The 15,438-nt window shown below is 33.1% G+C and overlaps 1 protein-coding gene across 4 annotated transcripts; it reads right to left on the bottom strand.

The window, feature by feature from the left end:
• Positions 1-234: 234 nt before the first annotated feature.
• misp (mitotic spindle positioning) lies at positions 235-12,234 on the bottom strand. 4 transcript variants are annotated; one of them, XM_021472448.3, is made up of 6 exons: positions 11,288-12,234; positions 11,004-11,164; positions 2,343-4,698; positions 1,419-1,660; positions 1,167-1,205; positions 235-1,088 (listed from the first exon to the last, which is right to left on the bottom strand). In XM_021472448.3, exons 2-6 carry the CDS (start codon positions 11,061-11,063, stop codon positions 999-1,001), a joined length of 2,787 nt encoding a protein of 928 aa, XP_021328123.2. In that variant the 5' UTR covers positions 11,064-11,164; positions 11,288-12,234; the 3' UTR covers positions 235-998. The 4 variants fall into 4 exon arrangements, with proteins under 4 accessions (XP_021328123.2, XP_005156019.3, XP_696077.7 ...); XM_005155962.5 differs by having other exon boundaries at positions 11,293-11,639; XM_690985.11 differs by lacking the exons at positions 11,004-11,164; positions 11,288-12,234 and adding an exon at positions 7,302-7,370.
• Between the last annotated feature and the right edge of the window lie 3,204 nt (positions 12,235-15,438).

Genomic DNA, 15,438 nt, shown 5'->3' with positions numbered 1-15,438 from the left:
CTGTGGAGCTGCGCATCGATGGATTTGCTCTTCAGTGTTTGGACTTTCAGCAGTGAAATTAAAATTGCACTGAACTGAACTCTAAAAACTGGACTGACACAAATTCAGTTTACTAGAACTTCTATGTTAAGCTGCTTTGACACAATCTACATTGTAAAAGCGCTATAGAAATAAACATAAATTGAAATAATTTGAAATACAGCGCACAAGCAAATACCTCAAATAATACCCAAATTCTTTAACAATTATTTATTTTTGTTTTCTTAAAATATAAGTAGAAAGAAAACCTCTTTCATGATCAGCCTATTATTATTATTATTATTAAAAACAGTAGACAACAGTATCATCTCTTGATATTAAACACAGACTACTATTGAAACAAAATACAACCTTAATGTAGCACTTTAAAAAGACAATCGTTATAAGACATTTAGCTTACAATACTGCAAAAATCTCCAAAGCCATAATTAGCATCTTCAATATTCAATACAAATGATAAAAAATAAAACAATTTAGAAAAAAGGTTTTTCAGTAAAAAACAAAATTCAGCATTATTTCAAAATAGAAATTACTTCATTAAATCTAAAAGCTTGTGTCTAAATGAGTTTGTGTCCATGTTCAGATTTCATGGGCCCTTCTGTTTGTGTAAAAACTTGGCCGTGGTTTTAGTTTACTTCTTTAATTTTATTCCTCATTCAAAAAGCAAGCCTCACCTAAAAACTATTTGACAGTTGGGGATGTTACTAATCTGTATAATGTATACACTTCACCTCAAGCAGGCAAGATGCTCTCCACTCCTACACCTAATTCCATAATGCCAGTCAATTCTGAACAGCTATAGCTAAACTGTGAATGAAATGTCCATGTTTTAAAGGCATTGACTTTATATAGTGAGGTGGTGCAAGTGTAGTTTGCTTGTAAGTGCAGTATGGAGTTAAATCCAGTCCAACGAAGGATTGCAGCTGTTATGTTGGTACATCTGTTAAGTTGCTGCCGATTCATTCGCTCTCCTGGTTGGCGTACATGCCTGCCTCCCACTGCAAGGCTCGTTGGTTTTTATGCCTTGTTACACGGGTGGCCTCTACGACCTGCAGAGAAACCACAGTTACACAACATGATCAAACTGGATCAACAGAACGCACAAGACATTGAAAACCTCATCTTACCTCATTGTTTATGGCATCGATAGGTTGGATTCCAGCATACTATAAAGAAATAAAGAAATGAGGAAAGAAAAATTAGCTTAGTTTTAAAGGGGACGTATTATGCAAAAGTCACTTTTATAAGTGGTTAAAACACAGTATTGTGTCAATAGTGTCTGAAAACAGTCTCTTGGTAAAAAAATAATGAATTCTATTTTTTATAATCACACTTTTTTTTAAATCATTTGTGAAATTCAGCTAAATGGGACTACTCACTGCACTTTCTTCCAGCTTCAGTTTTATTTTCCTGTCCTCAAAGTCCTTGAGCAGTGTCTCAGTCAGACCTTTTTGAGAGGTGGGTGATAACATGTCAACCGGTGCACTCAAGGGTTTGATGGGGGTTATCAAGGAAACTGTTGGGGACATGGGCTTTTGGTTGCCCCAAGGCTGGGGTGTTATTATTGACATAGAAGGCAGTCTGGAATTCTGTAGTGGTGAGGACATCTGTTGACTTTTATCTGGAAAGATAAACAGGGAAAAATGAGTCTGCTTCATTCACACATTGGTTACACTGTAAAATGAGGTGTATTAGTTAATGTTAGCTAATGTATTAAAGTTGTTTTTCCATACTTTTTTTTGCTGTATTTTGACACATTTTGTTTAGACTTTTTTTGCTAGTCATGTTTTCTCCTGAGTGTTTCTGAAACAAAAGCTTCTATGAATCAACTTGATTAGGATGATCAATGATTCAATGATTACAGATTCTGAACTGATTTGTGTACTGTGGACTTGCTCTATATCTAGAGGGCACTAGCCACCAGGACAAATTACATTGGAAAACATGACATTTGATTGTTTGAAAAGTACACCTTAACTTGAAATGTAGATTTACATCCACAAAGTAAATGATTAATCATTCTTCAGTGAAGCAGAATGCCATGTTATGTCCAAAGTTCAGAAACTAAGTTGGCAATTCTTTCTCATTCCTTGGTGCTGGTGACATCCATAAACATTTTAACACTTAAGTTAATCAGTTAGCTATGAACAAGAAAGTTATGAAATGCATTTGTACAGAACAATAGGACTGTTTCCTGGCAACAGGTAATTGGAATGACAATGGTACCTGTGTGCAGTTTCACCTTACCCATTTTCTATGTTTAGCATGTTTTAAGTGCATTGTGACCAAACAGATTCTTATACCTGCCATGGATAACTGGAATACAGAGGAAGTAGCCAGACTCCAGGAATAAGGGGAACTATGATCTGTCTTCTTTTCTGGAGGCATAGAATCCACTTCTTCTATGTGCCTCTTTGGAGTTTCTGGTGATAATAAGTTTTCCTCACTCCCGATTAGTGGAGATCTGGGTTTAGAGGAAGTTTTCAGCGAAGTCACAGCTGAGTTGGGTACTGAGATAAACTCTCTTAGCTCTTGAAGCTCTTGTTCTCTTCTGAGGTCCTCTTCGATTTCTTGGCGGATACTGTCTGGGGCATTCTGCATTTTAGGTTTCCAATTGGTTGGCTCAAGGTGAGATCTCCAGGAAGGGCTGTACCTAGTTTTTTCAAGATTCAGTTGGGACAGAATAGTTGGAGAGTATACTCTGTTCTTCTGTAGCATGTTATTGTCATTTTCCACATTCCAGGAGTATTTTTTCTGTCTTCTAGGATTACTGTTTTGGCTGTCAACACCATTTTCATTATAAACCCTTACTTTAGAATAGTCGTTTTTCTCAGAATATGGACCTATTTGGACTTTGCTTCTAGAAGTGCTGCAGTCAGTGCTTCTCTGAAGCGTAGATTCATCAGGATGTCGATGTGGACAGCAAGGGGAAAGAACTTCCTTTGTGTCAGAGAGGTCACCTTCCTCTAATAGAACAGGTTGCTCTGTAATCCACATGTCATCTGCAGAATCTGTTCTTTGCTCTAGTTCATTTTCTCTTTGACTTGCCTTCAAAGATATGTTTGGAATTTCTTGTGGATGTGACTCAAATGCCGACTTCTTTTCCAGTGCTTGGTTTTTTTGATTATGATCTGGGATTGGGAACTGTTGTTGTTTGTCAAGTTCAAGCTCTCTCTGAATAAGAAAGCTTACTTTGTTTGGTTCCTTGGATTTTGCAGCTTTTATCTGTGATGATGAAAAGGAAAGAATTGGTTTTGTCCTGATCTCCACCATCTCTGAAATGTCTGTGCGCAAGATACCCCTTGATCGCCGCAAATCCTCTTCTCGTTCTCTAGAAATTCTAATTTCCCTTTGAATGGGAGTCTCCTCCGTACTAAGCAAAGCCAAGCTGCTTCCCATCTCCGAAATGGAAGGGTCATTTGAAATTCTCTCATTACTGGTATAACCTACTGTTAGCTCACCAAGATCAGATTCAACATCATCTATAGCAACACTCAGAACTCCATTTTTTTGATCTTCTGTCACAGTCACAGTGTTTACTTCTGTCTTTTGTTGTGATGCTAGTGTGAACTGATTCTCTTCTAGACTATTCTCTTTGCTTACTTCTTTTGGAGTAAAGATGCTGGCTGTTGAGGACATAGTTCGTCCTCGCATTTTGGGAGAGTAAGGGAGATGCTGATGACTCTGTTGGAAGGCATTCTTTTTTGATTGTTCCATTATTAGAAACTGCTTTCGTGCTGCATTGAAGTCAATTTGCTCCTTGTCTATGGCTTCAGGCTCAACCCTGGCTTGTTCAGTCTTGGCACTCACTGGTTTGTAGAGCAAACTAAACCCATCCAGGAGCCTTTGTGGAGTGTTACTGAGGTCCAGATTTTCTAAGGCACTCCACTGTTCTTTAAGGGCAGGGCTTTTCTTGGGTGCCTGATTTCGAATGATCTCAATTCGGTCTGGATTTTCCTCCGTGGAGGCTTCCTCAACTCGGTAGAGGTCATCTCCATTCGTTTCTTCAAACAGCCTTCCAGGTCTATTTCCCTCTGTGTAAGTCTGTAGTTTAAAGGTGTTCTTCTGCTTCAGGGTGTTTAACTTGGCCTGTCTTGTTGGAGAAACCATGTAAACTTTATTAAGCTCTGCTTCTGGGCTAGCTGGGTCATCTACAAAGGAATAGAACCCGACATGTGAACCTGTGCTGCTGTTAGGGCTGCTAGGGTTGCTTGGGGTACTGGGCCTCCAGTCTTCACTGTCACTTCCATCCTCAGACACAGACACTTGTCGAGCCTGGACAACCACTTCTGGAGTGCTTTTGCCACTCTCAGATGACACCATCACAGTGGGCTGCATGCCTGTTACTGTTGTGCTTTCCAAGCTATAATTAAAAGAATCATCGTCCTTTCTGCTACTCCACGTTTTCTCTAGCGACTGTGGTTGGTCAGTAGGGCTCAGTATGGAGCGTAAATCCAACTGCTCTAGCTTAGGGGAGAAGGGCTTTATCACCCAACGCTTTGGGTTGCTAGTCATGGGGACTCTGGGTGGTGGGTGATTTTGGGCAGGCCTTGGAAGCAAAGGTCTCAACGAAGAATGGGAATAGATCACAGACTGCTTCTCTGCTAAGGGGTGTGTGTATGCATCATATGGGTTGACTGTTACAGTTGATGCCTGTCTCTGGTAACAAAAAAAAAAAAGAGAGAGAGAGAGCTTTAGTAACCATGTTAATTCGTTGTTTATAAGGGACATTCAACCAGAAATGTACATTTTTACTTTTAAAAATTGTGACAGGGCCTGACTTAAGTTTGTCATTCTAAAATAATAATAATACAAAAACAAACTTAAAATCATACAATTCAATGATAAAACGCATCCTTGTCAGCTTCTTGTCCGTCAAATGAGGTCACTCCGGGTCATAGCCTTATCACACACATTTTTGTTAAATTTAATGTAAATGTGACAGGACTGACAAAAACCTATTTATGTGTAGAATTTAAAAAGATGCCTACAATGTTTAAGAGGCCTGAACTTTAAAGGATTAGAAGGATAAGAGCGAAAACCATTTAGAAAGTACAATTATAAAATTTATTAAACATTTTACATGAATTGCTGTAGAACATTATATTGTAAATAACAATATCTAATAAAAACATTGGAAGCAGATGATACTTTTATTCCTGACATGTTTTTCCTGTGAAACATTATTAGTAGAATAACCAAAATGTAGTCATTTAATTGTCATTATTTGTTCTGTTTAGTTTAACGATGTTTATTTTTACATATTTTTAATATTTAGTTTATCAATTTATTACCAGTTTATATTTATTGTTTTTATAATTATTGTAACTTACATTAGTGGAAGTTATGTTTATTTTAATAAACTTTATTTGTTTAAAATCAACTTTTAATTTTTTTTTTTTTACTTTTAATAAAATATTTTACTTACTATAGAAACATTATGTCAAATTGTCATAGTTTATCCAACTTCAAAACCTATTGACTGAAAAAACCTGCTTCTTTTTTATTAACGAATTAACCACTTTCATGCTTAAAAGGATGAAAAGACAAAAATAAAAAATGCTTACAATTTAATGACGTCTTGTTAATAATTTTAAGTGGTTCCAAACCTTTGAGTTTCTTTATTCTGTTGAGCACTTAAGAAGATATTTTAAGAGAGCTGAAAACCTGTAACCACTGACTTCCTTAGTAGGAAAAACAAATGCTATACAATGCAAATTATATTGCATGCACTTGAAGTTGATTGTTTATTCAAATGATGTGTCTTTAATTTTCAATATTTTAGATTATTCATTACATTTTTGAATAGTCACAAGTCTTCAAACAGTGATTACATAAGTTAAAAAAACTGTTACTTACCTCACGTTACTGGAGAGTTCTGTCTTTTATCAACTATTTATTATTCCCTTGTGCTAAATACTGCATCAAAACAATAGATAAAGCTGTCTGCCGCTTTGAACAAGCTTACGTAGTTGTAAGGGAGTTTTGCTCACTGTCAGTGGGTGTCCATGTGTGACATCGTGAACTGTGAACTACTGATAAAATGACAGCAGGCTGGTTTCCTGGAAACTACTACTTTGCCTGTGCTGATTGGTTGAAACTGTTTGCGGGGTGTCCCAAAAATTGCAGAAATTATACTGTAGCTTCACGAATGTTTGATGAACATTGAATCTGGCAAGTAATACCTCTACCCTTAAAGAGTAATAGTAAATAACTCTTAAAATAATCTTTAGCCCATAAAATATTTTAAAATATGGCCACTATATTACAGTTTCATATTTAGATGCAATTTTACGAAGGTCAATTCTATAAAATACATAACCTTATTATTTAACATACTGTAACAGGTAGGCTAATTGTTTCAAATTACTGTTTACATTACATCCCTTTCTGTTCTCCTATGATTTAGGCATCTTAAATATCAACCCATTACCTTTTTATTTTGAAATACACTGCAAAAAAAAAAAAAAAGCATTTCAAAACAAAAGCACTATATAAATGTAGGGATTCATTATTATTTCTTTCACAGATATTTTGTCTAATTTCTAGTCCAAATCCTAAAAAAAATATTATTTTGTTTAAAAAAAAATAATAAGTCAAAATAAAGTGTTTTTTTCTTAAAACAAGCTAAATAATCTGTTTGTGGTATAAAATTAAGTTGATACTTCAAACTGAAATTAAGATTATTTTACTATCCCCTACTGGAAAATTATTTTGCTTGATTTAGTGTCCACATAGAAAAAAATCTTGAAGGCAGGTGCTTGATCAAGCCAAACAAAATAACAACAAAAGTAAACAATATAGTCACACTGCCACTTTAGTTTTTAAAAAACTATTTAATTAAACAACGTTTTGATCTACAAAATCTTTATCAGGTCACCTAAAATGGCAGTGTGCCAATTTTGTTTACTTCTGTCTTCATAATAATATATATATATATATATATATATATATATATATATATATATATATATATATATATATATATATATATATATATATATATATATATATATATATATATATATATATATATATAAACACTCGATTTGGACTTATTATTTCAGAACACATGACAATACTTTTTTTTTTTTTAACTTATCCTGATTTAAGTAGTTTTAGATATTTGGACTAGAAACAAGACAACAATATATAAATATAAAATATTTATCCTCAAATTAAAAAATAATAATACTAATTAATAAGATTTCATAAAACGATTTAGCCCAAAAAAAAGAAAAAAAAAAGTGAGCAGCACTCACCTTCCGACATCAGCTGTGGAGTCAGAAGCTGTTGTGTCACATGCATCAGTAGACGCTTCTGTCTTTACTGCACTGACTTGACAAAGTTCAGCTAATATCACATATGCACGCATAGACACGCCTCTCACTCAGACTACAAACACTGATAGTTTTGGATGCAGTTTAGAATGAAAATAATTATCAGGCACATTATTAGTACAGCCTGTTTCTGAATCTTCTGTTTACAGAATTAAAATAAATGTTTTTTAATGACTAAACTCATAAACATTCTTGTTAACTCTGTTTACATGTATGCATAGGAGTGCAGAGAGGTTTAACAACTGAAGTGCAATTAAAATAAAAGCTGAAGCTGTCACTTGAGCTGTACAATGAAACTCCCTCGTGTCAGAGCAGATGAGAGGAGTGAAAACTGCAGAGCATGACACTCATATATTACATTCCTGAATTTATGGCCGTAAAAGTATTTTATTTATTTATTTATTTTTACAAATCATGCCTAGTTACTCTTTAATTGAGCGTGTAGAGAATTGTTCATAATAAGATAATTAAATCTTTTTGAGCAAATGTTTCTACGGGATTAAAAATAATAATCAAAACACAAATGCTGACATCTAGTGGACAAAAAAAAAACTTGGGCTATTTTAAGAGATTTCCCAACTCAAAACCTAAACTTTATTTACTTAGCCTCCTTGTTTACATCCCTTCTGGTTGAAAACACGTATACATGAGCTTTTTTTTCTGCTGAATACGAAAGAAGAAATTTTGGGAAAAAATGTTTAACTTCCAATGTTGCTTTTTTAACCCTTCATCCACCCCACCAAGAAAAAAAATGTTTGGATTGCATTTTTTTATTCTTAATATCGCTAGTTAACTCACTCAATGTATTTTTTTCAACACATCCCATAATTTCTAAAATACCAAATGGTTAATATGTCGGTTTATTGTAAAAGTACTGGACTTATTACATATACTAAGAAAAATCTGAAAATATGAAGTGTAAGACCAATTTATTAAAAAATATTTAAAATAAAAAAAATTTGAAAACTAAATCACCTTTTTTAATCAGAATCAGTTTTATTACCAAGAGTGCTTTACACACACAAGGAATTTGTTTTGGCTATATATAAAAGCTTCCAGTGTACATAAAGTGACAAGTGACAACACAAAACAAATATGAAAAAAGACATTAAACAGACATTAAACAGAGATGCAGTTAGTCAAAAACATTTGGATAATGAATTGTATGTACAGCTTTTTATAAATATAGGTTATAAGGTGCTACAAATGCGTATGAGAATGTATGCCATAAAATATTTCACAATCTCATTTAACAAGCTTTCTTGTTCTTTTGTTTTTTTCAAGTGTAGTAGTGCAACAGGATGTTTGTTTGTTTTTTTGTAAACCAACAGTGCTTTGTGTGTAAACCATTATGTAAAACAGTCATTCTTTAAACGACCCTTTCAGTCAATATTTAAAACAGTAAAAACATGGTCAACCATTTGATAGAAGGCAGTCTAAGAGTTTTAAAGTCAATAAAATAGTCAATCGACTGTCTAGTTACCTTTTTTCCCCACCAAACATTTCTTCTTTTGTATTCAGAGTAGGGCTGCACGATATTGAAAAAAGCTGACATTGCAATATTTTGTATTTTGTTTGGGAAGAATTTATAGTTTTACATCCATTGCGCCCAGTGCATCTTCATAAAATGTTCAAAAATATTAAAACATTTAGTTTTTTTAAAAAAAAGCACAGATGAAAACAACAGAACAGATAAAACAAAATAAACAGCGCTTAATGGTTTTTGTTTTGGTGGAATCTAGCAATATTGAGGCAAATAAATCAATTACAAAATCTAAAATAACACTGTATAGTATTATTATGTAGTATATAGTAAAACAATAAATCATTTTTAACGCGGCAAACCTTAGAATTTTTTGTTTTCAAATGGTTAATATTTGCTTTAAATCTTACAGTCGCAGACCTTAAAAAACGTCAGAGTGAAAATTGTTTATACTAATAGATTCATATTTAAATTCATTAAGGCTCCACAAATCCTGTGTGATTTTTAGATAATTATAATCCCAACTCAACATTGCACAATGCACATCCTGCATTTTGACTATTGCTGATCCACACATTGCGATATCGATCCTGAAATGATATATTGGGCAGAGGAAGAAACACATACATGTTTAGAACAGTAAGTAAATAGCTTAATTTTTTAGCTAAACTACAATTTTAATTACAGCAGTTCTGAAGGAGTTTTCCAATAATTGTTTAATGATTGAATCTAATATTTAATTTTTTTTTTTTTTTTTGCACAGCTAAAGGAATCCAGCATTTAAGTAAATGTTATAATCAAATTAAAACATTTTCAGAAAATGTATTTTGCTACAAGTATTTTAATAGCTATAGCTTCATAAAGTTTGTACAAACTCAAATTATATTTTATGAGTGAAAGTCAGTATGTATAAAAGTCTTGTATGTTTTATAAAGCTGTTTAGGTAAGGTCTGTGGTCAAGTTTTAAAAATTATTGTAGAATGAAATAAATTTTATAGCCCTTGCAAACTCGTACTTCTTTAAACAGCGGTTGTTTTATTAGCATGATAGTTTAAAACACGCTGTAAAAATATCCAAAAAATTAACAGTTCTCTGTGTTTTGTGATTCATATTTATTATTTTATTTTTATGTATGCTTTTGAATTGCATTATGAGACCTTGATCTTAACCTTGATCTTGCATTATGAGACCTTGATCTTAAGCCTAAAAAGTTGGAAAAAGTAACTTTTATGAACATTTTTCATAGTTTAAAGTGATATATTGTTTGAGTTGGTGTTGTATTTTATGCTGCAAAAAACTTGTAATAAGCTGCCAGTAGTTTCTGTAATTTTGCAGACTCATTTGTTTGTAAATATTTTTCTTATTATATTATTTAAACACCTAAAATTACAATATAAGTCACTTTGTTAAGCTGTACAGTTGAATTTTCAACATCAAATGTGCACAGAGCAGAGATTATTATCAAATTCACAACCTTAAATAGAAGGAAAACAAAAAATACAGAAACAGATATTTTTTATAGTGTAGTGTTATACAAATATATATTAAATTTTTTATACAGACGAATGAAAGTCAGCATATGTATGAAAGTTTTATAAAGCTGTTTAGAGGAGGTCAAAGAAAAATATTGTAGAATAAAAATTTATTTTAAAGTCCTTACATAAATGAACTTCTTTAAACATACAGTGCTCAGCATAAATGAATACACTCCATTTTGAAAAGAAATATTTTTATCCATTTCTCAGCCAATATAGGTAATAGATTTTGGTGCATTTGAACAAAACAGGTTTATTAAATTTATTAAAATATAATTTTAGTCACCGAATATCTTTAGAAATTGAAAGATAATACATTTAAATAAAAATTCAAGCAAAATGTTGAAAAAAAAAACTAAAAATGCATAATTTTATATTTTTTTGTTTCTCTTGATTCTTACTTTAAAAAAAAAAAAATAAATAAAAAAAAAAAAAAATATATATATATATATATATATATATATATATATATATATATATATATATATATATATATATATATATATATATATATATATATAATATTGTAAAGCATGAATTTAAATGAGAGATTTTAAGGGGTGTACTTATGTATGCTTAACACTGAAAGGGTTTGTGCAACCTTACCTTAAAATCATGATCTAGACTGTTGCACAACACCTGCCAGGGAGGAGTGTACTTGAACATGCTTCTTTGAGCTGGTATTTGCTGCAGTTCTTGCTTCTTAGAGCTTCGAAGGGAGACACTAGCGTGAAATGAGCTCAGCTTTATGCAGTCCAGAGTCCAGTCTGTGGAAGAATTTGAGTTTTTAAAAAATTGTACAAATTATTTACATTTCTGTATATATTTTTTATTTTATTTTGTTGTTAGTCCCCAAAATAAAACATTATTTCCTGCTTGGAATAACTTACCTCACCTTTTGTATTTCCATGGAAATGGCGTGACCATTGTGTTTCATACAGCTGAAAACAGGCCCGGCCTTCCCCATCAGTGCCACTGCAGGTATCAATCTGGTCTAGACCATATCAGCCAGACTGAACAACAAGTTTTCACCTACTACCCATAAAACTTATGTTTTGGTTCAGTTGCTCTGGTAAAGCTCCTCCTCCGATATGGCTGCATGTGGTAATTACAGTTCTCTGCCAAAACGAGCAGTATCATCTTAAGCATAAAAGGCAACAGTGTGTGTGGGGTGACCTGGCTCACAGTCAGAGATTCAGTGCATGCATGCATGTAGTAGCTGTGAGTGTCTGTGAGTGTGCTGAGGGCAGGGATACCAGTCTGGAATACTGCTATAATCAGCAAACATTGCACAAAAGGTAAGAATACCCCTTTGCTATCCCATAATGCACTGCATAGTTTCTGTGAAGCCTGGTCATTTAGCCACCAACAATAGGAATGACAAAAATGCAGTGGCTCTTAGTTCTGGATGGCAACAGTGACATTCCTTAGTGCAAGGCCTGAAACAAGATTAATTTTTAAAAATAAATAAAATATGTATATTACTTTATCATTTGAACTACTAAAAGAAAAATCTATTAAGATTAATTGATTTTTTTATTGTATGCTCTGCTCTGTTGTGTCTCCAGATATGATTAAACCGTGAAACTAATGTAAGGTCCAGCCAGTTGGTCCAATGACGGTATCCAATGGTGGATGAAGGTTCACTGCATGTTCGGTCTTTCCAGTGCACAATGTTGATTTATATTAAACTTAGCTCATATCTGACTCCAATTTTAGTATGAGGTGGTTTAGAATATTAATATATTTATCCTCGTTTTATCTGACTCCAATTATAAAACATTGAGAAGGTTATTTTGTTTCCGTTCACATTAATTTAGATTATGATTGAATATTCTCTTCGGTTTATCATTTTATGTTATTCTAGTTCATTGGGATTCCTATCACATCCTGAATCTTGTACCGGCCGGGTATACAATTTCTTAAGCACAAGCATGTCAGTCTTGGTCACTAAACAGTGGCGATTGACCGCTATCCTAAAAAGGCAGAACCCTACTTACTCAGATTAGGATATTTTTTATGCGGTCCCCATAGGTCAGCTACCTCCTAAATCAAACAGAGCTATTTAGTCATATAATGATCATTACTATAGAATTAAGCAGACCAGTCGTACTTAAACTATTAGTAACTTTGAATAATCACTATACTATCTAAATAGTATTATAAGTTTAACAGGTGAAGGACTATCCCCTTAGATATCCTTTTACAGCCTAAGTATACATGAATAAATGCCAATTTGTTAGTCGAAGCTCTAGAGACATCGTGTAGCATGCCGCAATGCTCCGTCTACCGTGTCCTAGTCCACTACTAACCTGAACAGGGGCTTGTGGTGCTATGAAATTACCACAATCTACTAAAGATAATAACACGAACTCTGTTTGAATAATTCAAAACATAACAATTTATTAGTCAGGTAAATGTATTATGCCAATTCAATCAGTCAATTCATAAATGATCAATACAAAACATCAAATTATCAAAGATAAATCCAAAATTAAAAGATGCATATCCTGACTTTGAAATATACATAACATGGAGCAAGCCATGTTATGGGCTGATCTGGTTAGGCAGAATCGCCCTGAGCCTTTCTCAAACCTTACCTTAAATAATCCAAGAATTCCCTCAAGGAAGGGGGTGTGTATAACAAAAGGCATTCACACTTAGTGGAAAAGTCACACCCTTCACAGTGGTTCAAAAGATGCCTGAAGTTATATATTTATTGTTTTGAATATGTCTATTTCTGAGAGAATGAGACCATTGTATCAATCGCACTGAGACATTTCAAATGATATCAAACATGACAGTTAAAGTCAGTTTGGTTAATCTAGAACATTCAAACATTGAAATGACAATATGCGTGAGATGGGGGGGATGAAGCTGAGTTTCAGCATACTCAGATGCAAATGCAGCAGGAACTGGTTTTTCCCGCATTCCCCCCTGCTGGGTTGTGGAGTCAATTGGCCCTGTTTTCAACTCATGTTTTGAATTGTCAAAGACATCAAAATATTTGCAATATTTCAACTCTTACACTAATGTAAAACCATTATTGAAAGTGAAATCATATTTATACTGCCTCAATTGTTAAAAAAAAACAATGTGCATGCAAGTGCACTTACTGAAGTCTCTACTTCGAGGACACTGAGCCTTTCATCAAAATCTCACTAGCCAATCAGAATAGAGCACTGTTGGTTATAATAGTTATATTATAACAATAGTTCAAATAAAAAATCGTGTCATTGATTACTCACCCTTAACTTGTTATTTCTGCACAATATATCGTTTCAACATTAATACTGCAATTTGATCATTTGCTATAATCAATTCGCAATTATATACAATGTTGAGAGGATTATATCACTCAACATATAATTTATCCTTTTGCAAGGTTTTTTTTTTTTGAGGCCTGTGACTTTTATGTGATTTTAAAAGCATTCAGACATAAGAAATTACACTTTTTTTAACTTAGAAAAATGAATAATGATTAATTTTATTAAATTGTCTACTATAACAGTTAGTTATAGATATAATAGTAATATTCTAACAATAGTTATAATAAAACATTCTGTAGTTTACTCACCCTTTACTTGTTCTTTCTTCTCTCAAACACTGTTGAAGATATTTGGAGGTATGCTGAAAACCTGCATTCCATGGGATTTGTTTTTGGTTACAGGTTTTCTGCTTTTATTAATATATCTTCTACTGTGTTCAATAGAATAAAGAAACTCGTAAAGATTGGCAACCACTAGGCGGTGATTAAATAGTAGAGCTGCACAATATGTAATTTCAACATCAATATTGCAATGTGATATAGATATATATATATGATATATATATATATATATATATATATATATATATATATATATATATATATATATATATATATATATATATATATATATATGCAATGCAAAAAAGGACAGAGGCAGTGATTTCATCAAAGCACGTCACGTTTTAATGTCTCATTCTAACTCTTTCTACAACTCGAGTTGATTAGAAAGCAGACTTTCACAACACAGTCAACAGTGGCAGTAAAAGCACACACACTTGCTATCAGAGGAACCAGTAAGAGTGGGCTGTGATGGGTAGTTGGGTACCCAATCTGACTGGCATGCCCACTCTAGTAACTATTAAAACCAGTTTATTTAATCCTACATTGTCCTCTGTTCTGTTGTGTCTTTGAACTCAGCATGTCATCAGAGATTAGGGGCTCATGCACTCAAACATTAAACATGAAAATGGATATCTCTATGTAGCTACGTGTGATTTATGTGTCTATAAAAGCATGCATCTATACAAAAGAGATATGTCAGGCCCATGGCCAGACAACAAGGCAATTAGGGGTGAGAAACACATTGAAACTGGAATGTTAATACAGATGAACAGTAAAGTGAGCCACAACATAGTGAGGCAACTATGAAACTTACAGTGACCAAAGACTTTAAAGTATATGGGGCCCAGTTGAGGACAGATCAGTAAACCGTAAATTATAACCTCACAGATTCTGTTTTAAATCAGTGAAGTGAAAACATGGACAGGTGAAAATGTACACATAATTGAGGAAGATAAATAGAAAGGTTTTTTTGCAATCATGCTGATCTCATTTGCCTGCTGGGAATCTGAACACATAGGCACATTGACTTCCACAAAGTTCTTCCCAATGATTTGGGCAGTTAAACTGATATTTTAACTAATGTCAAAAGGAACACTCCACTTTTTTTTTTTTGGAAAATAGGCTCATTTTACAAGTCCTTAGATAAACTTTTGAATTTTACACATTTTCAATCAATTCAGCAGAGCTTCAAGGTCTTAGCTTAGCATATTACCATCATTCTCAAAAAAAAAAAACCAAAAAGATGTGATAACTTTCCTATTCAAAGCTTCCCTATTATTTAGTTGCATATTGTACTATGTAGTGTAAGATCAATGGAAAATTAGTTTCTAGGCTGATACAGGGTGTCCACGGGGTATTAAAAAGTATTAAAAGTTGATAAATCAATGTAGAGAAATTTAAGACCCTTAAAAATTATTAAAAAGTCTT

Source organism: Danio rerio, chromosome 11, assembly GCF_049306965.1.
Source record: "Danio rerio strain Tuebingen ecotype United States chromosome 11, GRCz12tu, whole genome shotgun sequence".
Taxonomy (NCBI): domain Eukaryota; kingdom Metazoa; phylum Chordata; class Actinopteri; order Cypriniformes; family Danionidae; genus Danio; species Danio rerio.
This window is presented reverse-complemented; position numbering and strand designations above follow the sequence as displayed.